The sequence below is a fragment of the Anolis sagrei genome, chromosome 2 (assembly GCF_037176765.1).
Source record: "Anolis sagrei isolate rAnoSag1 chromosome 2, rAnoSag1.mat, whole genome shotgun sequence".
Classification (NCBI taxonomy): domain Eukaryota; kingdom Metazoa; phylum Chordata; class Lepidosauria; order Squamata; family Dactyloidae; genus Anolis; species Anolis sagrei.
The window spans coordinates 65,903,681-65,931,340 of NC_090022.1; the positions used below are offsets into that span (position 1 = coordinate 65,903,681).

General features: G+C 39.6%; 1 protein-coding gene across 1 annotated transcript in view; it reads right to left on the reverse strand.

The window, feature by feature from the left end:
• The window catches only part of SLC6A11 (solute carrier family 6 member 11), a 121,185-nt gene extending 94,567 nt beyond the window's left edge, over positions 1-26,618 (reverse strand). The window contains exons 1-5 of the mRNA XM_060765930.2: positions 26,344-26,618; positions 25,839-26,071; positions 15,739-15,873; positions 14,256-14,396; positions 12,925-13,015 (exon numbers count right to left, since the gene is read on the reverse strand). Of these exons, the coding sequence (XP_060621913.2) occupies positions 12,925-13,015; positions 14,256-14,396; positions 15,739-15,873; positions 25,839-26,058 (587 nt within the window). The 5' untranslated portion in view covers positions 26,059-26,071; positions 26,344-26,618. The remainder of the gene's footprint in view (positions 1-12,924; positions 13,016-14,255; positions 14,397-15,738; positions 15,874-25,838; positions 26,072-26,343) is intronic.
• Between the last annotated feature and the right edge of the window lie 1,042 nt (positions 26,619-27,660).

The following is a 27,660-nucleotide window of genomic DNA, read 5'->3' on the forward strand; positions in this document are numbered from 1 at the left end:
GAGCAAATTTCATGGGAACTTGAAGGATTGCAGGGAAATGGCAGAAATTATTTCATTCCAATCCAACTACCACAAATACAGAAATACTAGATACAGGTAGAAGGCATCCAGCTGTGTATGAAAGGGACATTATGTAAAAGCTCACAGTGTCAACATACAAATGTAGTAATACACTTCAACGATATTTGTAGACAGTAGCCACACTAGGGAGATGCAAACCACACCAGGTGACACCAATGTGACTCACTCTCCCAAATTCAGATCACAACTTGAAAGTTATTTCCAGGGGAAAAAGATTTATCTCTATGGAGAAATCAAATGATACACCATTAGAATTTGCTCACCACTTACAATGCAATCCTATGCTGAACAGTCAACAGACAGCAAGATATGACAAAATCATTACTATGGGCAGATCTGGACTGTCTCCTTAGCCTGGGGCTGATGCAGGCTGACATATACTAAATCTCTCTCAGGGCAGTTTAAATCACCATCACCCCAATTGTTGCAGATGTGGGAGGGAGTCCTAACTGTCCAGAGGCCACCCTTCCTGTCCTCTCCTCCTTTTTGTTGAAGCAGCCATCTCTGCATGTGATATGGGTCCTGCTAGTCAGCTGTCATATGGAGTGATGTCAATCAGAGTGCCAGAATGACAAGAGAGAAGGAAGGTGGAGAGGAGGAATTTCTCCTTATTTCCCCCTACTTTTCTCCAATTACCTCTTCTGGCCAACATCACTCCAAGTGATGTCCAATCAGCAGGATCCCTGTCACACCCAGAGACTGCTGTAACAAGGAGTACACAAAGGGATGATGAGTGTCACCTGCTGTCCCTGGACCGCCAAAGACTGGGGAACATGTGGTGGCCACATAAACAGTTGTGTCCAAATTCTACCTGGTTTATATGAGCCCAAAGTTGCATTTGTTCTGTGAATTCTGGGACAATGTTTAGAACGACTCACAACTTGAGTTGTTCCAAACAATGTTTGGAACAACTTGATTATTTATTTATTTATTTATTTACCGCCTTTCTCACCTCTGGGGGGACTCAAGGAAGTTTACAACATACTAATGGCAAAAATTCAATGCCAACATACAGTACACAAAGAAATCATAATAACTAATTACTACATATAACTATGTACGTAAAATAAATTAAAACAAACATAAGGCAAACATAAAATTTAAAAATTCAGGCAAGCGTAAAATCATCCTAGCATATATGGCTCAAGGCCACAAAAGGTGGCCTTGCCCTGCATTATCCAGATCAGCTCTGTGCATAGTTTGGCTCCCATAGAACTGACTCAAAGGTGCTTTGCATTAAATGGTCAGAGCAGATGTGCCCCATGTCAGCCAAATATTCCACACATGCCAGCAGAATCCTTCACTTGTAAAATAGCTCTACTTGTGCAGAAACACTGGAAAAACCACTAGAATAGGTCTGAACAGCAGGCAGGATAACATTTGGGCAGTACAAGGACAAAGCATACCAAAACCTAAATTCCTTCATGATTAACCCTATAGTAATGCAAGTTTAGTATCTGATTTTATTCCTGTCCTAAGCCTGACACAGAAAAAAATAAATAAAATGCATATGTAAATATAGTCAATCCTCCACATTCACTCATGTTAGGTGCAGGAACCACACTGAAAATGGAAATAAACGCAAAGAAAAAATGCTCTCTTTTTAACAAAGAAATCGTCTTTGTAGAAATGTCTATGTCCTCCGGTACAACTTGATTGTCAACTTCTGGTGGAAGCTGGCTGGAGAGCTGACTGGAGGTCCTGGAAAGACCATATCAATCAAATCCATGAATGGGAAGTGGCATAGTTGATTAGATGGCCCAGAAGTCACTGGTTAATTCAGACTTGGGGAGAAACTACAGATTATCCAGTGATTTCAGGTAACATGGTCTCAAGAATAAGCAGCCTGGGTCTACATTACTGCCAGATCTGCTCCGTGCGTCATAAAATGATCAAGAAGCTCATCTGGCTCCATACTGAATTAAAAAGTGTGTCAAGACATGTCCTTAGTAGGAAAACATTAGCCATGTATGTTTTTTTTATTCTTCTTTTGGGGGAAAGCTGAATGTAACACAAAGGCAGCAAAACCGCATGCAATATTTATGTGACAGGAATATAGGCCAGGGTGATCTGTGGTGGGGAGAAGGCAAACCTAAGCAAATGCTTCTTTCTTTGCTGTTAGATGACAGGAGCCACCTGCCAGTATTTGACAAGTGCCATGGAGTGTTTGACTACAAGATGGCAAGAGCCAGGGGAAGTGTACTTTGGCTGATTTATGAAGATGGACCTCAGGTACTTGAAGTGATGACTGCAGTGTTTCAGCCAGAAAAGTATTTTAATGGTTTCGCATGTGCTTGGCAAATCAGTGTAACTACAATGGGGAATCTATTGTGTTGTCCTCCGAAGAATTCTGCCTCAAATGAAATTTCCCTGCAAATATCTAGCATGGCAGTTTCTTAAACCTTGAGTTTGTACATTTAGAAACAGTTTAGTCATTCAAAGAAAGGGGGCAGGCGAAGTGTCCATGTGCATGTAGACACAGAATGTACAAGAGTTTAAGATTTGAAATAATTTTCAGTATCTCACCTCTGCAATGCTAGATATTTGTGGGGAGGACTGAATTCTTATTTAAAGGTGTGATGCCTATCCATAGCTACAACTCTGACCTTCTGCAGGAATATTTTCTGCCTTTGAAACCTTCTAAAATTGCAATAAAAATATCATGGATTGCCAAAAATGTCCCCTCCCTAGATGGATGTGTTGAATAATTGGTATTAACATTGTATAGGAGAGGTGCAGCCTATTGACAGCAAACTAGAAAAAGTGTACACTGGGGTGTTAACAACTGCTAAAATTGAGGGCTTTCATTTCATTCACTGTTCTAATAAAATGATAGGTGCCTCCAAAAACTTTTGCTTCTATCTGACCATAGCTGGAGCTGCAATAGTGACATATCTATACAGTTTATTTTTTAATTGTAATGGCACAAAAGTACTAATTGAGACCCCAAACTCAAATACGCTCAGTTTGAAGCATAGCAGTAGTTGAAAGTGATTGCTACAGTATATGGAGCAGATATGGAAACAACAGTAATAATTTCATTTGAGCCAAATAATTCTGGCAAGCTCTGTGGCTGCTTCTTCAATATCACATCATAACTCTGGACTAAAAATTTAAATCACTTCTTGCTGTTTTAGAAAACATAACAAAATGTGGGATTAGAGTAAGTGCCTGTATATTTTATGCAACTCAGATCCATCTCCCAAAAGTACTGCAACTAGAAAGCCATTCATAAAACATGTCAAACGATTAGGAGGTGGACTTGTTAGTCACTCAATCCCACTTCTTCTCCTAAAATACCCAGTTTTTCACACCCATCATTCTGACACCCCACTCACCAATGAGGTTTTGTGTAGAGACTAGCTGTGGACCTGGCTGTCTTAACAGAACTCCCGCTTTTCTTTGGAGCATACCATAACTGGTTAGATGGAAATTATTTGACTCAAACGTAATCCAAAACTTCTACACAGTCATGCTATATATAGTGGGATTCCCTCAACACACAAATGGAATTATTTTTACATATCATGTGTTGTCTTTAAGTGAAACAGAAAATAAATTGTAGCCTAGAGGGCAAGTCTATTCCTAAATAATATACCAGTTCTTCCCCTCCTCAGCAAATATAAAATATGCAGTATACCTATAAACATCTAAAGTAACATGATAAAATAAAAGTTATTTGAATTTGCATAAAAGGAAACATGCAAAAATGTGCATGAAGAGTCAATGAGCCTTTATGCACCTTCATTTTCTTCTCATCTTGTGAATACATCACAGCAGGAAAGTAGGCTTTGAAAAACAGTTGGATATAGTAATACAGAAGTCAAGCTGGGGGCAGTTTTTAAAAATTCTAATGAAAAAAGAGAGAGTTGTTCAGCATTTGGCTTGCAACATCTTGCAAGCAACAGGAGGAAAGACATGTTAAGCAGCTCTGAGATAAAAAGATGCATGTACACAATCATTCTGTCTAAAGCAGATACAGAAACTGTCAAAATTAAAGAGGACATTTGTGCTGCTCATCCTTGCCAACACATGCATTCATTCATTTCAAAACATTTGTATAATACTTTGCTAAAGTCTCAAACTAAACATGAACAGCAGATTTACTAGCAATGCTGGGATACTGATTTACATGAGGCTTCCTTTGAAAAGTGTTCGGAAGCTTCAACTGATCCAAAGAGCTGCAGCCAGATTGCTAACTGGGGCCGGCTGCAGGGAACACACAACCCCCTTGTTTCAGCAGCTATGTTAGCTGCAGGTCCTTTCTGAGCACAACTCAAAGTTGTGGTTTTGACCAACAAAATCCTATACAGCTTGGGTCCGGTTATTTGAAGGACCATATTTTCCTTTATGAGTCCATTAGAGCTCTATGATACTTTGGAGAGTCCCTTCTCTATGTCTCATCACCATCTCGAGCTTCTTTGGTGGAAACAAAGGGAGGGGGCCCTCAGTGGCTGTTTCTAGTCCTTGGAACTCCCTCCCTAAAGAGACAAGGATGGCCCCATCCTTAAGCTTCCATCACCAAGTTACAGCATTTTTATTTTAGGCTTTTAGAAACTGAATGGGATGGGCATTTAATGCTGTGATGTACAAATTGATAGTCTGCATAATTTTAAATGAATTTTAATGTTTAATTTTTTGTTTAAGTTTATAAATGGCTTAATTGATTTCAATTAGCTTTCATGTTTATTCTTTTATCATTTTTAAACAGTTTTTAATCTAATGGCATATTGTGGTTGTTTTTTTTATAAAAAAAATAGCTTATTCTAGTCCCATTATTGCGAGAAACAGGATAGAAGTTAATCATTATTTTACTACTGTCATTGTTACGTAGGATTCCTTCTTCAGATGTTTGTCAACTTATTTACCTTCAGGATCATAGAGTTGGAAGAGACCTGCCAAGAAGCAGGAAAATCACATTCAAAGCACCCCCAACAGATGGCCATCCAGCCTCTGCTTAAAAGCCTCCAAAGAAGTAGCCTCCACCACACTCCAGGGCAGAGAGTTCCACTGCTGAACAGCTCTCACAGTCAGGAAGTTCTTCCTAATGTGCAGATGGAATCTCCTTTCTTGTAGGGTGAAGCCATTGTTCTGTGTCCTAGTCTCCAAGACAACAGAAAACAAGTTTGGTCCCTCCTCCCTATGACTTCCTCTCACATATTTATACATGGCTATCATGTCTCCTCTCAGCCTTATCTTCTTCAGGCTTAACATGCCCAGCTCTTTAAGCTGCTCCTCATAGGGCTTGTTCTCCAGACCCTTAGAAGAAATGTATAAAAGGGTCTCCTTCAACATTTTTCCATGCACCAATAATTGAACCAGCAATTAAAAAGGCCACACTGGTTCAGCAATGCATTTTCACCTGCCACATTCAAAGGTGAACAATCTCAAAGCAGGTAACAACTTTTAAAATAGGTTTATTTCTCACAGAGCAACTCACATCATTTCCAGAGAAGCTTTACAGAAACAAGCAACAGTGACTGAAAATCCACTAAGATTGCCTGGCAGAAGGAAATCCATCCTTCAATAGAAACTATTTTCCCAGCCTGATAGAAAGCTCAGAGAATATGCCAGTCAAGAAGATAGGCAAGAACCTTGCTGTTTCTATTAAGACTAGTGACAAGAAATTCTATTAAACACAAGGAGCAACAAAACTAGCATCAAGATATCAGCAATTCCAGTGTCATCCAATTAATTAATTCTAAATAATTTAAATTAGAATGTGCTCATAAAATGCTTATTGATTCAGACAGAGTGTTTCTTCAGCTTGTAGCCAGAATTAACTTGTGGTTCACTGCAGGTGTGAGGGAAATTGCTACTTTATTCAAATATCTGTACAGCTGAAAATCAACAAGGATCTATAAGTTCTGTTTTCACAAAATTCGATGAAATTTGTAATTAAATTAGTCCCTTCTGTGGGATGAAGCATGCCCATTTCAGATAAAATGACTGGGTTTTGATACAAGGACCACATGGTACACACATACAGACAATGAAACAACTTTGCTGGCTGTTTGGGGAACAATTCAAAATGCTAGATCAGTGGTTTTCAACCTGTGCATCCCTAGGTGTTTTGGCCTACAACTCCCAGAAATCCCAGTCAGTTTACCAGATGTTAGGATTTCTGGGTTTTGAAAGCCAAAACATCTGGAGACCCACAGGTTGAGAACCAATGTGCTAGTTTTCATCATTAAAGCATATACAACTTTGAGTCCAAACTATTGGAAATATCCTATCTTCCTATATAAGAAAATGATTTTGGCTTTGATCCAACATAACGGCCCATATACTTCAACACCTACTTTAAAGCCTTAAAGGAGCCTCACACAGGCCTTCCATGCTGGAACTTAAACAGCCAGGATTGGATAAAGTCTGGCACACACTGGGATGCACAATAATTCACAGCTCTGCACAGCTCTGAGATCTGCTGAGGTTCTTTGGAGAGCTCAGTGCTTCTGCAATCATTGTGCCTCTGGAATTGCCAGATGTTTCTCCAATCCTGCTTGGTCATACTGCAGCATGGAAAGCCTGTATAATGTACCTTTGGGGCTTTAAAGTAGGTTGGATCCTGAGAATGCTTCTGCTTCATGAGCAGAGCTGAACAAAACCTGAAGTTTTACTAGACAGGCATCAAATTCTGCCTCTGCAACTCCATCTGTTTCCAGGGGTGATTTTCACAGATATGGATCAGAGAGATATAAACAAACAAGTGACTTTGGTTCCTTTACCTTTTCAACATCTTCAAATAGAAGTTACAGGCTCAGTGGCCTTATTTCAGTTTGAACAAATGCTACAGAAAATGAAGCAATTTCTGAAATTTGTTCCCTAATCTCAATGCTAAAAGGAAAAAAAAGAAATTTTACTGAGAGTCAGTCTCCCCCACACCACCCACAGCTGAATTAACTACCAATAGTAGTGACTGGTGATGAAAGAAATCATCTTGAAGTTCAGAATCTCCAGCTATAGTAATTTAGGATGCTGAGTCATGAGTATGTAGTTCACAGTACTGCAATTATTGGCACTTCACCCCAGCATTTTCTGAAGGTGTCTCCCTGCTTCCCTGTAAGAGAACGGGCAAAGAAAGTCAGAAAATACCTTTGATCCTATACTATCCAAGATACTCTGTGATTGGATAGTATAGGTTTCCCAGACCAGGTGATGCAAAATTTAATAATTCAGCAGAAATTAAGAGGCAGGCTTTGTACCTTTTATTCATTTCCTTCCAGTAGCACTCTTCTCTTAGTCACAAACAATAGTAAATCACATAAATCGCAAATATAACTCAGAATTTGTTTCAAACTCTGTGTTTCCAATGTTTAAAAAGATTTATTGTTTTCAGTTATATGATTTGAATGAAAAAATATAGAAATTTTGTTGGAGGAAAAAAAAATTAAGATTCAGTCTTTGGATAAATGCACACAAACACACATGCAAATGTGGCACACAAAGGCACACAAACACTTTTTCCAGAAATACGTCCTTGGATATGTGCATATATAGAATATGTGATAGACAGACAGACAGATAGACAGACAGACAAGATCTCTTCATCAGTTCTTTACACAGTGTCATTTTCTGAATGAGCAAACCATCTTGAAAAATAATATATGTTTGCTTATTCAGAAAATGACACTGTGCAAAGAACTAATGAAGAGCCTGCGTATTATTTGGAATACATCTGATTAATGTCATATTACATCTCTTAATATCTTATAACTTATCATCCTTTTCTCAGGATTATAAAGTAGCTCTACCCTCTTCAGTTCCCCCACACAAAATCAACAGACTTTGTGGTTTCAGGGCAAATGCCCAGACTGTGTGCCTGCAAATAAAATAATGTTTTCACATGGCCTCCTGTGAACTAAACATAAACTGAAGAGTCTAGCCTGGCACAATGTTTTTTTCAAACTGAGGACAATAAAGACCTAGTCCAGAGACAAATGAGTAAGTGCACCAGAATCAGGCCCAACATTACTAATGACTTTTTATAGAATTTGGAGGATTAGTAACAATGTGTCCCCTGCAGTTATTTGCACAATGAAATAACTGCAAATGAAACAGAAAAAAAATTCTGACTTTCTGAAGTGTTTTTAACCTTCATTCAGACTATTGTTTCCTTTCCTTTGAAAACAAATGCTTTTCTCATTTGACCATACTTGAAAACATGAAATATATGCCACCTCCTACATGAATAATAGGCTAACAACTAGGCCTTCTTTTGCTGAGGTTGCTGCTTAGCTAACAAAAGGGACTACTGAGTTGGGAATAGTCTCACCACCATGTCACCTACATTTTATTTCAAGACTGTGATAAATGACTTGCATGGAGCCAGTAAGCAGAAATTGTATCAAGGGGTTCCCTCCCATTCACTTGGTAGAAGATCCCCTACCATCCCATGAACACTCACTTTTCAAGAGAGTGTGAACCCCACCATGTAAAGCACCTGGTAAGCCAGAAACATGAACATTTAAAATGCCACTTACACCACTATGCTGAAATACCTAAGTTGCCATGGATAATCTGAGAAAAAGCTTTTATGTGAAATGGCAAGTGTCATTCTGGTCTTTGCATCCCAATCAGCTCTCATTCCTGTTATACAGGAAATAAGAGCTGATTGGGATGCTCTTTGCCTCCTTAACTCCAGAGCTTGGAAGGGGAAAGTTAGAATTAATGCAATTAGCTGCTGCATGTTATTTTGTAACAAAGATGCAATGAAGTTACAACAAAATAAGGAGGAATCGAGGTAGTTTACTAGCTCGCACAATGTTTTAATTACTTTTAAATGTTATCTTTAAGGGCATTTTAGGTGTTTTATGAGACATTTTGACAAAAAATATTCAGTGTCTATGCCACCCTCTCAATAATACTAAGAGTTTTTTCATGTAACAAAAAAGTAATAGGCATTGCAACAAGTAACAAACAATATAATTTTTCAAATGCTGTAAACAAGTAGTGAGGAATTCCTTTAAAACATTGTAACAAGTGTTATAAATAAATTACTTCTAAAAAGTAATATTCCAGGTTCTCACAAGGAACCTGTGGTAGCCCAGTTTTACAAGCCATCACGATGACATCAGGTTGTATGTCATCCAGTCAGAGGCGGCCCTAGGTAATTTTCAACCGTAAGCAAACAGTATTTTGGTGCGCTCCTCCCCCCTCAACCAATCATTGATATATATTTTCTGTTCTTCATGGGAGTTCTGTGTGCCATATGTGGTTCAATTCCATCATTGGTGGAGTTCAGAATGCTCTTTGATTGTAGATGAACTATACATCCCAGTAACTACAACTCGCATATGTCAAGGTCTATTTTCCCCCAAGAGCGCCTCAAGAGCGCCCCTGGGCAAAATCAACTATACTGCGAATGCTTACTTTGCGTAATGGTTGAGCCGCCCCTGCATCCAGTCACAAATTCCCTTCACATTTCCATTACTAAACAAGTCCATCACAATGTGACTTCTACATTCAACATCAGAATAGTTTTGAGATACAAACTACAAGATCATTGAGAAGTCATGGCAATTATAACAAAATGAATCTGACTATATAAAGTAAAAGGCTGGGTCTACACTGCCATATAATCCAATTTCAGAATGCAGACTAAATGCTTTGAGCTAGATTATATGGCATTGTAGATGGGGCCAAACATAAGTACAACAATTTTTAATAAATCTCAGTAATGAAAAATAAAATGATACTGATTTCAATCCTTACAGTTATTACTTGTTGTAGGCCATAAAAGAATTCCTATCCATGCAATATTACAATGAATCAAATTCTTCCTGCATGGAAACAGGACATTTCTCCTCTTACATATTCCAATATTTTCGCAAAACTTCATTACAAGTGACTGGACTATAAATTTCCAAAAAATATCTTTATAACCCTATGCTGTCTTCCTCCATTTTTATAGACATCAAAAAGACATGTATTGTCTGTAAAAGTTGGTACATGTTTACAAAACTAATTCTTTTAGCATCTTTAACAAAGGGCTGTCTACACAAGTCACATACCATGGAGTGGGTGAGACATCACTCCATGACATCTACACGGCACAAGCCACTCTGTGGTGTCTGCATGACACAACTCCAATGTGAGACAAAGCCACTTAACATGCAAGGTAAAGTCAGGAAATTATTTGGAGCTTCCCTGAAATTGCAGAGCAGCTTTGGTGTGCATGTGAACAGCTGGGCTGGTTCTAATTCAGAACCAGCCCCACTATTCACACAGGCCAGAGACACTATTTTACTTTCTCCATGCTCTGTAATGTGGAGATAATGGGAAGACACTCACCTCTGTAATTTTTCATCATCATCATAGCAGCCACTGAGTTCTGGAGAGCTCTTGGTCCTCACTTGGCACTTTTGCCAATGTCAGCATGACATGGAGAGAGAAGGGGGATTTCTACTTCCTTTCCATCTCCCCCCCCCCCCCAAGTCACATGGGCTTCTTTGCTGACATCTATAAATACACCAATCCATGGCCAGCTTTCTGGAGTTCTGTGTCCACCACTATGGTGATGAAAAGCAACAAAGGTAAAGGTCATGTCTAATATGGCTGAATCAGGTTCAGCCCAACTAAACAGTGAGGACTCTGCTCCCAACTTTTCAAAACCACTGCAGTGAATGTTAATGTTTACCTCTGAAAAAGGCTGCTGGTGTGACATGTATTAGAAACAACTGACCTTATTCTAACTCTCTAAAAGCCAATGAGTTCTTCAATGAAGAACGGATTATGGAAAGTGCCATAGCAACAATGGTAATTAAAGCCCCATTAACAATAGAAAATATTAGAGATTACAGAAGACTTTCACTTAACCAGAACTCAAGCAACCAAACATCTCAGGCAACCAGCAAAAGTGTACTGACTGTCACTAAAATTACAGATGGGCCCTTTGGCTTGATCTACACTGCCACATAATGCAATTTGAAACTGCATTATATGGTCAGTGTATACTCATATAATACAGTTTAATGCAGTTAAACAGGATTATATGAGGCTACACTGACCATATAATTTATTTATTTATTCATTTATTTATTTGACTTGTATACCGCCACTCCCAATTTGGCTCGGAGCGGTTTACAGCAGTAAATTAAAACAATACAACTAACTTTAAAATACAATAAAAACGAGAACATACATAGTCCCGAGTTATTCACCCATTGAAAGCTTGTCAGAAAAGAAAGGTTTTACAGGCTTTCCGAAAAGCAAGTAGCTCTCGGATGGTTCGGGTTTCAACTGGCAAGGCATTCCGTAATAAGGGGCCACAATTGAGAAGGCTCTCTGCCTAGTAGAGGCCAGATGATAATGCGATTTCAAACTGAATTATATGGTAGTGTAGATTGAGCATGAGAATCTACAGTATACTATTTACAGATGGCTATTGTGCATTTCATAAGGCCATCTGTGTTTGCCTTATAGCAAGCATTAAATTTGCTCCCTAACCCCTTTGTCTGTTTTTCTGTGGCATTTACACAAGGTCAACATTCCACCACATGCTGCTCTCTGAATATATGATACCTCCTTTGCTCTGAGAATTATATCTACTGAACACAGCATGACTAAAGGGGTAAAAATCACAGAGAACCTGGTTAACATTTGCTGAAATGGGAGCTTGCATTTCTCATCAATCATTTAAGAAGAGATCTTAGTAGCTCTCTCATACAAATTAGTTCTAACTAAATAAATGCTGCAGTGATTTAGGCCTTCATAGGATAGTAACTTATTGCAAATAAATTGTCCAGACAACAAAAATTAACATAATTATTGTCATTTACAATAATCACTATCACACTGGATGCTCGGGCTGAATGATTACAGTTCTTATTCCATAACCTGGTTGAAGCTGCTCAGAGCAAATTGTGTAACAGAGCAAATTGTGTAACTAATTAACACATTTTCCAACACTAGTTACACACACAATTATATAAGTAACTCACACCCCAATAGATTTGGAGTAAGTGTTGTGTGACACAACTGTAAACAACTGCAGAGGGGCAAACTGATAGCAGAAGCTCCATTCAATTTGGGCATGTGAATTTCATCTTCCAAAATCTGGCAGCTATAACACTACATATAAAACCCATAGCAACAAATATCCAGAAATAAAAGTACATATAAATAAAATTATTGTCTGTCCTTCTCCTAATGATTTTAAAGTGAGGAGTAATTAACCTTTCTTATCATCTATAGATAACACAACAGCTCATGCTAGAAGCAATAATTCTGCTTTCCTTGCTGGGTGGCCTGGCTGGTGTACAGGAATACCATCAAGGCTTTGGGAAAATAATGCCTTGACAATTAGGAAATTGGAGGTGTTTCTCCTGTAGAAAGTAATAACAGGTACAGAAACCACAAGCTTTTCATTCATGGTTTATTGTTGCACAAAACCAGGACTTTGGGATTGATTCAGGCAAACCAGAATCATCAACAAGCACTCGTACCCATGGCTCTGCCTTATCAGGAAAAAGGAAAACTAGAAATTCTGCTTACACAAAGGCTTCACAAACAAGCACAAAGATCACTACTTATTTTGCCAAGTGAGAGATATCAAGCAATAATACGTTTTGCAAAAAGCCAGAATTCTGGAAAGTAATTTTTAACCGTTCACTGTGATTTGCCCAGAAAAACAATGAGTTGGTTAGGACTATATGCACATATTATAAGCTTTTAAGACCATAATTTTCAATCTCACTTTGTGTGAAAACACTTGGAATTTTAATGTCAGCAGTCTGAAATCTTGCTAGTCAGTTCATAATTTCATTCAAATCAGGAATGAATTACATTTTTTTCCAAAAAGATGTTGAATGCCATTCAAAACTAATGCTGATTTTGACTTACTCCCAAAATTCCATGACTGGAGAAGTAGCATTCTTCAAATGTTGTTGAGTGCAATTGCTCATGTTAAGTTTTTGAAATTCCACACAATGCTCTGTAAAAGAACAAAGAAAAAATGTTATGATATTGTTGTATTCTTTAAAGTCACTTTAATTTTTAAAAATGTGGCGACCAATTCACAGTAATTTTCCACATATATGTTTTTCCCATACAATTTGCTCTTTTTAAAATTACAAGAGCCAATCTAGTTTCTAAAACAACAGAAATAGACTTTGAGTTGCTCTGATTGTTAGAGAATTACAACAATCACCGTGTTTCACATGGCTGAATGCAGTTGAATTCCCAATGCCTATCACTAGCCAAGGAATCATTTCCTACCAGCAGTCACTCCATAATAGCCTTAATATGGCAAGTGAGAAAGCTACCATTTGGCACACTGTAATCTCTGGCATCAGACAAAATAGTGGAAAGAGATCAAAGCCATTCTCTATTGTTGAGCTGACACATAACGTTTGGAGAGTGTTCAATACTGGCTATGCTTTTCTTTGCAGATGCCAAAGAGCACACAACACACAGCTATCATCTCCAATATGTGCACAAGACATTTAATTTACCAAAACTTTAGAGACCTAAACAAAAATCTAGAGTTGTTCGGTGAATTAAAAAGCAAGGTAAGTGGTTATTATTCTTACCAAAATAAAAGTATTATAGAGATCATATGAAGAATATCAAAACACACATCGCATTTTGGATAGTCCTTAAGATTTCAAATGCAATGAACAAATTCATTTATGATGCTGAATGTTACAGACAAACTTTGTATATATTTCAAAAATCTTATACTAGGATATAAATTATTTCCTATTTAGACACAAAGAAGAATTAATATTAGTCAGAGATATATACAGAAGGATATGCCTCTTCTGATAGGTTCTTATCTGGAGCACCTCAAAAAATAATCTCTAAGTTTAGGGAAACTAAAAAAAATGAGGGCCTGCTATGTTCAAAGGCTACTACTGGAAGAGAAAAAAATGATTTCTCCTGTTTGTAACTTAGGGACAGGCAGTCCCTAAGTTACAAACATCTGGAGAAACTCTAAAAACAATATTTCTATTGCAACTAAAATGTTAAACAAGTGGTGAGGTAAAAAAGTATCAAACGAAGTATGGATATTCATTAATAAAACAATAATAAATCTTGCAATCTATATTTCACTATTTTACATGCTGTGCCACAAATCTGAACGATGAAGTTCATTTCTAAAATTATACCCCTTGGTGTCATTAATTTAAAATTACTCTGCATTTAAAGTGATAGTGTTACAGTTCCCATACCAGTATTCCATTCATGTCCACAGGTTGCCCAAGGAAGCTCAGTAGTAAAGCAGTTGAACAGATAAAAGATAGCCCATGCTAGAATGATGATGTAATAAACATTCAAGTGTGCCTCAATAACCTGGGTAGCATATCCAATACCTGAAAAAGACAAAAAGATAGACCCTATTAGTTTTTCTAAGGCACACAAGGAATATACTACAAAGATGAATTATTAGATTGAATAAAATTTTAATTCTTGGAAACACAATTCACTTTTTAATCTTTAAAGCTGATGTGAATATCCTCAAAAAATATCTGTTAACATTGTGGAATTAAACACAGCAATGATTATTAAATAACAAAACTACATAATGGGTTAAGTGTATACATTTTTGTTGGAGATTGTGAGAGCCAAAGAGATCCTGAAAATCCATGAAATAGAAGGAACCAATGCAGAGTAGTGTAAAAGCAAAGTTTGCTTTTCTAAATTTTCCAGATCTCTGTGTTATTTAACTAATAGATATTTGTGAGATATGCCACATCATAATCCTCATACCCACATGGGATGAGAAGAAGTACATTGGAATATCTAAGACCATCAATAAAGTCATGGTTGAAGTAGATATGAATCATCTCACATTCCTAACCTCAGTGCTACAGAAGCAGGAAATAGGATAAGGCCATGGGCATTTCACAGGGACACCTAACTCTGAATGGGGTGCAGATTAGTTCTGTGATATCAATATCATGCACAGAGCTGATTCAAATTAATACAGACTAGAATCATGTTAAGAAAAGGTGCTCCAGACAAACCCATAGGTTGCCTCAAAATCCCAGAACAAACCAAGCTTCTAGGCTACTTTTGTATTGGAAACAGCCACACTTTGACATGGCAATTATGTAATCCTAGGTCTGGGGACATGGGATGGCATTTACTACCCTCCTCCTGTTCTCATTCATAGTGGTGCCCACCAACTGTGAAATGGCTGTTGCCCATCACTCATTGTCTGGAGTGACCTTAGTCAGGGTGCATGGGGAATCAGAGAAGGGAGGGGGCAAGGAGGGGGCAATTCCTTAGTTTCTCCCTCTCCTTTCCCATGTCACTCCATGGCATCCTGGCCAATGTCACTCCATGTGATGAACACTAGCTACCAGCCATTTTGCAGCTGGTGATCACCACTCCAACAAGAACAGAAAGAGGACAGTCAGGACTGGCCATAAAGACTTCCCCAGGGCTGATCTGAAGTTCTGCATTCTGGGTCAGTCATGTGGTATAAAGTCAGAGTAAATACAATGCAGGACTAAATATACATCAGTAGGAAAAGTAGGCACTTTGAAATTAATAAGCTACATATTTTTGTTGGTGATAATATTAAAAATATCCAGTTGTTTTGTCTGATATTTTCAAAACCCATAAATTCTTATTTCCACATATTGATATCTTTACATTGATTTATGCACCAAACATGAAAGAGAAAAAGAATGATAACTCAATGTGTACCTTCAAACAATGGGCACACTTTTCTCCAGCAAGTAATTCCTCCTTCACTCGTGAATTGTCCCAATGCAGTTTCCAGGAAAAACACTGGTATTCCACAGCAAATAAAGAAAACCACGTAGGGTATGAGAAAAGCACCTAGAAAGCAAGCATTTAGTAAGGATTACAACTGGTTGTTTTTAAAAAATAAGATGTTTTATTTCAAGTATACATTCATAGTCCTAGACCAGTCATACATATTTAATGGTCCCTAAACAAGTGCCAGTTCACAATCCATCAGCTGCCGGCCCATAGAGTTTCCAATAAAAGAATAAACAAATATGCTACTGGGTCCTCAAACATTTGGGGAGGGGTTGTGCTGGTCCCTACATCATTTCACTTGAGAAGCACAAGGAAACTACAGTGCTATCTTTTTCAAACAATGCTTTAATCATTGTTGATGTAAAAATCAGTTTTATTCTGGAATAACGACAATAAAATCTGAGGAGAAATTGAACAGGATTTATAAAAATGGAACAAAGTATAGCTATCATTACATGGATGTACTGCATCAATTAAAATTAATATCCTACTGCAAATGCTATTTCTGTTCCGAATTATCCCAATAATAGTGATAAATTCAGATTTTGCTAATCATTGTGTCAGGAGAGTTCCATTGACAATTTGAGGTTAATATAAATCCGGATTATGCTCCAAAACTTTGCTATGGATATCAGTACAGGAATCATTTTCCAAACAGAGAAAAAAAATAATGAAAGATGGTCAATACATCAAGATTAATTGAAATTGTCATTTTAACTGCTTAGGATACATATTTTGTGTAATTATATTTTATTGGTGTAATCATGTTTTATTTAAGTATTTGTATCTTTTATACTTTTAATCTTAATTCTTTTATTGTAATAAGACTGTTAATGATTAATTTCCTGTCTTTTGATATGGTGTGATCTTAATTATGACATTGAATGTTTGCCTTTTATATGTATGTGAACCGCCCTGAGTCCCATTGGGGAGAGAGGATGGTCTAGAAATAAATTATTATTATTATTATTACTATTACTATTAAGTGGGCAAAGAATTTTGACTATAATACAGAATTAGAGAACTGAGGAGAAATTGGTGGAAGGAACTATAATGTATGATATGTAATAATCTTAAATATAATGTTTACAAAATGATATTTAGATGGCATTTACCACTGCTCCGCAATATCAAAAATGTATGAAGGATCAAATAATAATGTTAGAAATGTGAAGTTTGTGAAGGTTCATATTATCATATGTGGTGGACATGTAATAAGAAATTCATGGAGTAATCCAAGGAATGAACTTCAAACAGAACTCTTATTATTAGGACTATTGGATGATCAAATGAAATAAAGGAAGAGGAGTTAGGAACTGCAGTAAATGTTAAAAGTGGCAATAATTATATATGGTCAACAATGAAAAAACAAAACAAAAATACCAACTGTAAAAAAATTGGCCAACCAAATAGAAGCTAATAGAAATGGACAAGTTGACAATTTTGTCGAAGGATACATCACTAAATGCATTCTTAGAAGAATGGAAATTTTACTATCAATAAATATCTGAGAGATAGAAAATGTCTTCATGTACAAGTTTAGAGATATAAACAGTTGGGATATCCATTTGATAATGTAAAAACAAGCAGAAGTAAATAACCTGTTGGATATAAAGTGGAAGAGAAGAATGTCAAACTATAGAGAAATCAAAAAAGGCGAGTAGGAACCCCACTTTAAAACTAATTTATGAATATATGTTTGCAGTTTAGATTTACATTTAGTTAAAGTAGAACTGTACGTTGGTGAGAGAAATTATGTTGTTCGTTGTGTATATGTTATTCTTTAATTGTGTGTTTTCTGTTAAAAAGGCAAATTTTAAAAATGGCATCCATATAACTAATGTAGCACATGTTCCAGTATACTTAAGAAGACTTCCACTGAAAGTCAGTAGAGCAACTTCAAATGTGTATTATGAACAATATAACTTAACAAAAGCATAACTAGTTCAGGTGAATTATGAAATGCTAGCTTAATTTTCATATGAAAATCTGTTAGTATTCAATGGTTGATCATGGAAGCTAGTTGGCTAATTTCAAAGGAAACCATTAAATGTTCTTATATTCTCTTTTTTTTTTTTGTTCATGAGACATGCCATATCATTATTTAACTCTGAAAATAAACAGCTTTGAAAATAAAAATATCTTTATTGGGTCCTATAAACTGTAAGTGTAATGACACCAATATATATATAAATAAGATTTTAATTAATAAAATGGTAAAACTATGCAAAACTCTATCTTAAAGATATTATTTTTAAAAATAAAAATGATTCTGGAAAATGAATGGTATGCAGTAGCTTGAGACAATGAATTTGGTTCCATATGTGATAATACTGCATCGGCTTCATTCCCATCACATGCAAATATCAGCATGTCTTAGCAAAAAAGTAAGGGCTTTCTAGTCACCAAATACTATTACAAGTAATGACATTTATATACAACTTGCTTTATCAGCTTACTTTTCCAAAAACAAGCAAAATAGTATATACAGAGGCATGTTTTATACATTATCCTTTCCATTCTTGGTCTCCATTTTGGAAGAACCTACAATAAGACCTGGCTGAAAGCTATTGTTAGAGATTTCTCAAGGTATAGCTTGAGAATGTCTTTAAATTTCTCAAGCCATAATATTTAATCACAAAAAATCTACAGAAAAAAGGATAAAATGTTTTATATATTGCTGTTTGAATTTTTTTTTGCAAGTTTGTGTATTTTCTAATAGTATTGTATTATGTTGAATGGCATTGAATCATTGCTGAGTGTTAGCCGCTCTGGGTCCCTCAGTGAGGGAGAGGATAGAAAACAAAGTAAGTAAATAAGTAAGTAAAAGAAAAAAATAGGAGGAAGTTCAGCCAAAGAACAACCAAAAATGTGAATAAACATGTGGAAGTTTTACAACTCAGAGTGGATAATTAAATACGGTAATTATAAAATAATGATAAAGATCAAGGAAGTAAAATCTTTGAAAGAATGCCAAAAAGTACAAACACCTCTTCAGGCTTGATTCTTCTTTACACTTACTGGAAACGCTTCTAATACTGTGATGACATTTTGTTTTGAAACTATCAGCCTGCCAGATTTTCAAAGGTGTTTTCAGCTATTTTACAAAAGCTGCATCTCTGCATCCTTAGGATTGGCTGTCATGTTTAAAAGATGTTTCTGTATGCTCTCTTCAAATATTCTAGCAAAATTATGTGTTTTGACCACATTATCAACCGTCATGCTACAATATTCACATAGAAAAGAGCATGCATGAATTGATGAATTGTGTCACATAAATATAAATGCTTCCTAGGATGTGATCTACTTCACCGGAATTTTCTGAAACTCGGTTTTTCATTCATTGACTGATTTGAACTATGATAATGGGGCCCGATTCTGTTGCTAGTAAAATGGCAAAATATCAATGAATCTAATACTTCCTAGATTTAACACTGTTGGTAACTGTAATTCTGGGTAAATATTGAACTAGGTACTAAAAAGTGTGCTTAGAAAGTCAAATAAATGACAAATGGCCTCATCACACTAGAGAATGAATCCACTTTGAATCTGGTTTCTGCCTCCTGCAGAATTCTGGGGTTTGTAGTTTAAGGATGAGCCTGTAACAGCCTCACTAAACTATAAATCCCAGAATATTGCAGGAGGCAGAAAGCATATTTATTTATTTATTTATTATTTAAGCTTATATGCCACCACTCCCCTGGGGCTCGAAGCGGCTTACAAGAATGGCTAAAATCTAACAAAATTTAAAAGCAATTTAAAACAATTTAAAAACAGCAGTATCAAACATTAAAAGCCTGTCGAAACAGGTATGTCTTACATGTCCTGTGGAAAGCTGGTAAGTCCCGCAAGGCACGGACTTCAGGTGGCAGAGTATTCCAGAGTGATGGTGCCACTGCTGTGAAGGCTCTGCGTCTGGTTGCTGTTAGACGCAAGGTCTTGACACTGGGGACTTCCAGTAGATCTTGGTCCTCAGAACGGAGGGATCTCTGGGGTTGGTAGGGGGTGAGGCAGTCCCTCAGATACATTGGCCCCAGACCATGCAAGGCCTTAAAGGTGAGTACCATCACTTTGAAAGTGATCTGGTGCTCAATTGGTAACCAATGCAGCTGTAGTAAGATTCATTCTCTAGTGTGATGAAATAGAAAGAGTACCATAGTTTGCAGAAAATACGGTATTCCTCATTTCGGCCTGACAACCATAAATTTGGAGAAGGAAGGTTTGGTTACCCAACTAGCATAAAAATGATGTGCCCAATTTCTTTACTGTCATAATAAAAACATTTTGAGAAACAGACTAAGAGTAACCTACAAGAATCATGGCTAGAACAAAAGAATTAATGTTGTCTTGCTGTTCTGACACTATGTAGCAACAGAAAGCAATACAAAAAAGCAAACACACCTACACACTGAACTTTTTGGTACTGTAGCAAACCAAAAATGGCAAATTATTTTGGTGCTTTTCATTCCAAAAAACAAATAAGAATGTGGCCTACCACTGTTAGCAGAATACTCAAAAGTAAAGAAAGGCATTATTGGTACTGCTTGGTATGCTTGTCTCATGAGTTCAGTGTCTTTTTGCAATATCTAAATATTTTCAGTGCTTGCAGGGCTGGATATATATGTGTGTGTGTGTGTGTGTGTGTGTGCGTGTGTTTAAAAATCTGGGGCCTCAATAGAAAAAGATACTACAAGTGTCTCCAAAGGCATGGGCACACCTGATGGAATCCTGACTGCTCCAGCTTTTGAATATGCCATAACCCAACCTGGTTACCCTATGACAAACCACTAGCACATATTTGCATAACTTCTGTCTCTTGAAGATCAAATCAGTGCCTCTAGGATTCAAATTACAGGAAAGGGTATTCCATCTGAACATTAGGAAGAACTTCCTGACAGTAAGAGCTGTTCAAAAATGGACCTTGCGCCTTGGGGTGATTTGACTGTACCTTTCCTGCAGGCATGGGTTTGAACTGGATGGCTTGTGTGGTCCCTTCCAACTCTATTATTCTATTTACTTAGAAGTAAATCTTCACAAGTAAGATAATAAATGTAATGTTAGAAAGATCCAGACTAATGCAATGGTTAGGATGCTAGGCTAGGACTCTGGAATTCAGATCCCCATGTGGGCCACAGAAACTTACTGGGTAACCTTGGGCAAGCCACACTTTCTCAGATTCAGAGGGAGGAAAAGGCTTCTGAATGTAAGTTGGAAATGACTTGATGAAAATGACTTGATGGCACACAACAACAACAGGTGTATAGTGTGATGTAGTAGTTTGAGTGCCAGACTTGAACAGATCTTGCAAAAAAAAAAACCCTCCATAATAAGTTTGGCTTAAGGGTGTCATAAATTGTTAGATGAATTAACGAAAAAATAACAACACTGTATTTTGGAGAGCATTCAATGTCTAAAGCATGTAATTTCTTATTACTGATCTAATTTCCACTACAGCTCTACTATGAGTAACATTTCATTCTGTTTCATAGCTCCATGTGCTCAGCTTTATTTCAGTACACATGTCCCTTCTTTGGCTCATAATCTACTCTGTCTTCCTTCTTCCATTAATAATGTAAGCACTGTCATGCTATGACAGTATGGCAGTCCATCCCATTTAACATTTCTGGCCAAAATCCAAAGCCACATGCTACTAATTCTGCACAACCAAGACAGCTTTGATTTTTTTTTCAAACAAGAGTACTCACAGAGCAAAACAGTGCTGTAACAGTTTCCAGAGCAAATTTAATATATGGCATAGTTTACTGTTAAAAAGGGGGGAGTAGAAAATTCAACAGACACTAAAATGTATTCTGACCTCTGTCTCCAAGAAGCAATGCTGGGTGTTCTAAATATTCAGTGGTTTTCTTTCTGTAAACATTATGGCCAGGGGAATTCTTGAGTTTATATCAAAATAAGTTCTGTACTGGACTGTGGCTGACAGATAAATTTATCTCACTACTGTCATACAAAAAATTGAGGTTCAAGTCCCTGCTAAGCCATGACACTCACTGAGTAAACTTGGCCCGTACCTACCATATAAAAAGTAAAGGTTTCCCCTGACATCAAGTCTACTCATGTCAGACTCTGTAGGGTGATGACCATTTCAATTTCTAAAGTAAAGAGCCAGTGTTGTCCATAGACACCTCCAAGGTGATGTGGCTAGCATGAGTGCATGGACAGCCATTACCTTCCTGCAGAAGCAGTACCTATTGATCTACTCACATTTGCCTGTTTTTGAACAGCTAGGTTGGAAGAAGCTGGGGCTAACAGTGGGAGCTCACCCCACTCCTAGAATCTGAACCATTGACCTTTCGGTCAGCAAGTTCAGCAGTTTAACTCACTTCACCACCGGGGGCTTCACCTACCATATATACTTATGTATAAGTTGAGAGCAGATTTTGTAGCCAAAATTATGAATTTTGATATGACCCATGGATAAGTCAAGGAGCATTCTTTAAAGAGGGCAAAGCACCAATGCTCACTGAGAGGGCCAGCTGCCCTAGTCACCCCTGCCATTTCTCCATCCAAGCATTAAAAAAAAGCCAGAACCAGCACCACAGTGGAGAGAGCAGAGGAGTCATTATTTCTTTTATGTTTTCTTGAGAGGGACTAAGCTCTTTCCTTTCATCACTCAGAAAAGAGAATGGTTTCTTTTCTGATAAGAGCTAAGCTATAGTATTCAAACTGGCTCATTGATAAGTCGACCCAGGTTAAGGAGATATAAGGTACACCATAGGGCTGAGGGAATCAACATATGTCATATTGCGCTTGCTAATGTGGAATGTGAAGACTGCCAAACATCAATCAAATAACTGAAGAGATTTCTATGCTTGGTGGTTTTACAAATTAAGGAAGGTTGTGGTTTTTCAAAACATCCCTAACCTTTTCACTTCTTGGCAGAATCGGTGAAAGTTACTGGCATAGATCATTTTTCTGAGAGATAAAGCCTGTCAAATTTGAGATAGAGAGCATACTTCCACAAGGAGAATATTTAAAATTTGACGGAAGTGATTTTGGAGTGAGTTGTACTGAAATGATATATATCAGATGTGCTCCAAGAGGCGTAATTTGTCAAAAGGAGAAATGCCTTTAGTATAAGCAAATTCTTTAAAATATAGAAGGACAGATTCACTACCACTCTCCCTGGTTTTCTGGTTATTTTTTTTAATGAAAATAGTACCTGGTCCCTTGTAAAGGTAATTGCAGATGGAAAATTAAAGCCATGAGACTTCACCACCCTTTTCTTCCTTCTCCTTGCCTGGAACTTGCCTTTTTGGGAGGTTGTTGTTGTTGTTCATTCGTTCAGTCGTCTCCGACTCTTCGTGACCTCATGGACCAGCCTACGCCAGAGCTCCCTGTCGGCCGTTACCACCCCCAGCTCCCTCAAGGTCAGTCCAGTCACTTCAAGGATGCCTTCCATCCATCTTGCCCTTGGTCGGCCCCTCTTCCTTTTGCCTTCCACTTTACCCAGCATAATTGTCTTCTCTAGGCTTTCCTGTCTCCTCATGATGTGGCCAAAGTACTTCAACTTTGTCTCTAGTATCTTTCCCTCCAGTGAGCAGTCGGGCTTTATTTCCTGGAGGATGGACTGGTTGGATCTTCTCGCAGTCCAAGGCACTCTCAGAACTTTCCTCCAACACCACAGCTCAAAAGCATCGATCTTCCTTCGCTCAGCCTTCCCTAAGGTCCAGCTCTCACATCCGTAGGTTACTACAGGGAATACCATGGCTTTGACTAGGCGGATCTTTGTTGCCAGTCTGATGTCTCTACTCTTCACTATTTTATCGAGACTGGACATTGCTCTCCTCCCAAGAAGTAAGCGGGAGGTATGGATGCATAAATCTTAATTCATTTCATTTGAGTGTTCAAGAATTGGCCAGTAAACTTCAAGCAGCTCTAGAAAAGTTCCACAACATCTCCAGATCTGGAGCATACCTCTCCCTCATGTTCCAAATGCTCCTCCTACAGACTAAGGGCCCATCCAGACAGTACTTTTATTGCGGTATCTACCACAATAAATGAGGGGCTGCTCTGACAACATTCTGGACAGTTCCAAATTAATTTGCTACAATCCAGGAAAACCCTGGTTTGTAGTGAATTAATTAGATAGTGGATTTATTCTGCACCTTCTTGGAAGGCACGGGATAAACCCACTATTTCCGGTGCCTGGAACTGTGGGAATACCCACCCCCTCCCCTAAAGCCTGGTAAACTGTAGGAATACCCACCCCCTCCCCCAAAGCCCTTAAACCCCTTAGAAAAGTAATGAAGACTTACCTGGCCTCCACTACAGGCTTCGAGCAGCCTTCCTGGTGCATAGAAATGACACGGCAGGATAGCGTGGGGGGGGGGGGGGGAATTGCTCCCCCTCCCCCGCTCTCCTGGTGCATCACTTCTATGCACTGGGAGAGCTGCTCGAAGCCTGTAATGGAGGCTGAGTAACTTTATTTTACTTTTCTAAGGGGTCTGGGGGCTTTGGGGGAGGGGGGGGTAGGGCCTGCTTTCTGAGGTGGGTGTGGACAGGCCAGGCCCCCAGGAAAATCTGGGTTTTTAAAATGTGGATTCTCCTAGAATAAAGGCCTGTCTGGGTCTGCCCTAAGTTATAGGGCCCTTCCACACAACCATATAACCCAGAATATCAAGGAAGACAATCACACAATATCTGCTTTGAACTGGGTTATCTGAGTCCACACTGCCATATATTTCACTTCAAAGCACATAATGTGGGATTTTATTCAGCTGTATGGAAGGGGCCTTGCTGAAGTTCGCATTTGTTGTTGTGTGCCTCTAAGTCATTTCTAAGTTGACACTATCATGGGGTTTTCCTAGCATGATGTATGCAAAGGGGCTTTGTTTTTGCTTCCCTCTGAGGCTGAAAGAATGTCTTACCCACAGTCATCCAGTGGGTTTCCAAGCTGAACCCTGTTCTTCAAAGTCACAATCCAACAATCACACCATGGCACCAAATAAATATGCTTCTACTCCACTGTGAGAATGTAGGCATATGTCTCCATAACTACCATTAAACAGAGTATGAAACATATCACATGTGCCTGTATGAGAGGCATTTTTATGAAAACCTAGAATGAGAAACTCACTTGAACTTCAAAGACTTCCAAATACAGTATATTGCAGGCAAAAAACCCTTGGAGTCCAGACAATCTTTAATCAAATCCCTGGGGGCTTCAACATGTTTTGTTTACACATAGGTCAAGCTCATATCCATCTTTTTTCTTGTCCACTCTCAATGTGATAAATACACTCCTGCCTATAAAAGCTCTTGCCAGGGGAAATACTTGGTCTGTTCTTTGAAAAGACTATACATTTTCTTTCAGAGGTTGTCTCAGATTTACAACAGTCTTCAGCTGCAAGCCGTAGAACATTGATTTGAGAGCTAAAATTGAGCTCTTCCTTTGAAAGCAAAGCCAGACTCCCAGAGGTGTCAGATGAAACAACTCCAGCCCCACTGAGTCCACAGAGCAGTAGTTTTCAACCTGTGGGTCCCCAGATGTTTTGGCCTTCAACTTGTGGGGAACAGATGGGTCCCATGTTGTGCCTGGAAGCCAACCTATGTTCTCAGGCCATCTAAACATGGGGAATGCAGGATTACAGTAGGGCAGGGGTCCACAAACTAAAGTCCATGGGCCAAATGCAGCCCTCCAAGGTCCTTTACCTAGCCCCTGCCCTAAATGTTAGACCTGTGGTTCTCAACCTGTGGGCCCCCAGATGTTTTGGTCTTCAGCTCCCAGAAATCCCTACAACTGGTAAACTGGCTGGGATTTCTGGGAGTTGTAGGTCAAAACACCAGGGGACCCACAGGTTGAGAACTCCTGCCATAGAGTCTAGGCTTCTATCAGTCAACCTCCAGATGACTCTGTACTGCTTCCCTCCCGACTGGTGGGCAGCTCACTCTTGGACCTCGACAATCCTAGCCCTGTGCTCATGGCATTTGCTTTTGTCCTCCTTGACAGCCCCAGGGCACGTGGGGGAGCTTCCTTGGGGGCGAGGTGCCATCTTCCTTACCTCCTCCATTTTTGTAGCAGAGGTAGGGGAAGCGCCAGACGTTGCCCAGCCCGATGATCTCCCCGGCCACGGAGAGCACAAACTCCACCTTGTTGTTCCAGTGGCCCCGCTCGTGCACCTTCTTGTCGTTGCTGTGGACCAAGGTGGTGCTGGAGGCTTCGGGGTCCAGGGCATCCTCCGGCTTCCCGTTGATGATGGGGATGGTCTTTTCCGCGGTCATGGCTCTTCCCAGCCTGGAAAAGGGAAGGAAAGGCGAGAGGGGTTGGGAGGGAGGCAGGCAGGCAGGCAGGCAGGTAGGTCGGTGGCATTCAGGGAAGCCCTTCCCACCTGGGCACCAAACCCCACGCGGAGCCCAGGAAAGAGCGGCTTGAGGGGCGGGGGAAGGCTTGCAGTGGGCAGAAATGGAGCCGAGGGGGATTTCGTTCCGCTCTGCAAACCTGCCCCCCCACCGTCTCTCTCTCTCCATTGAGGAAGGGAGCAAAAGGCGGGAAAGGAGGCCACTCACCCAGGACGCTGCCCTTTCAGCGGAGGCAGGAGAAGAGACGGGGCTGCTGCTGCTGGCGCGCGCCTGGCCTCCGAGCCGCCACTCTTCGTCCTGTTGCGCCGAAAACGGAGGAGGAGGAGGAGGAGGGCGGCGAGGCTGGGGATCTGCAGGGGCTTCTCTCCTTGCCTCGCCTTCCTTGCCCGCTGCAAAGGCTGGCGGAGGATGCTGGCGGGGCGGCCAAAGCGGGCAGGAGGAAATGGGCGCCTGCTTAGCCTTCCCCCGGAGGCAGCCAACGGCGCGCGCCCGCTCCCTCCGCCCACCCACCCGCTCGCTCGCTCGCCCGAGTCTGTCCCACCAGCGCCGCCCTCCCCGCCTCTCCCGCCTTCCCCCGCAGCTGCAGAGACGAGCCCCCACCTGAAGGAGCCCCGCCTGACCACCCTCGGCCTTCTCGCCTTTCCCGCGCCCTGCCGGGTTTGGAGGGGCTTCAAACACGACACGTGCCTTTGCGGGGAAGGGGCTCAGGCGCCCCCCCCTTTTTTTTCTCTCTCCTGCCCCAGAGGAAAGCAGGGCGCCCACCCCTCCTTTTCCCTTCTCCAAAGTCTGGCAAGTGGGGCACAGAAGAGAAGGCAGAGACTTCTCCTCCCTCCTGCCTCACTCTTCCTCCTCTTCTTTTTGATATGTGTATTTGTAATATATACATTGAATTAATTTAGTTATTTTCACATTACCACAATGAGTGGATTTTGGTCTCCACAGTTTTAGGGGAACCCATTTTTCTTTTTAGTATCACTCTTCTTCCTCGCCAGGCAAAGTGGATTGAGCCCCATTATAGGGTGGTTGTAGGTTTTCGGGCTATATCAGGCATGTAGCATGTACCCCCCCCCCCCGCCCCGAAATTCTCATGGTGGTTCGCGAAAAGGCCTTCCTGGTGCATTATTTAAACTGTTATGTTTATTCATATCATGATCTGATCACCATACTCAGTATATCCCGTATGCATGGGGGTATTGGGGTAACGATACAAAAGGTTTGCTAGCGTAGACCCCCTTTCACTCAGACTCAGCCCCCCCCCCCCCCCGAATCGAAATCCTGGCTACGGGCCTGGGCTATATGGCCATGTTTTAGAAGCATTCTCTTCTGACATTTTGCCTGCATCTATGGCAAGCATCCTCGGATGTTGTGAGGTCCTCACAACCTCTGAAGATGCTTGCCATAGATGCAGACGAAATGTCAGAAGAGAATGCTTCTAGAACATGGCCATATAGCCCAAAAAACTCAACAACAACCCAGCGATTCCAGGCATGAAAACCTTCAACAACCCCATTATAGGTCTGTTCT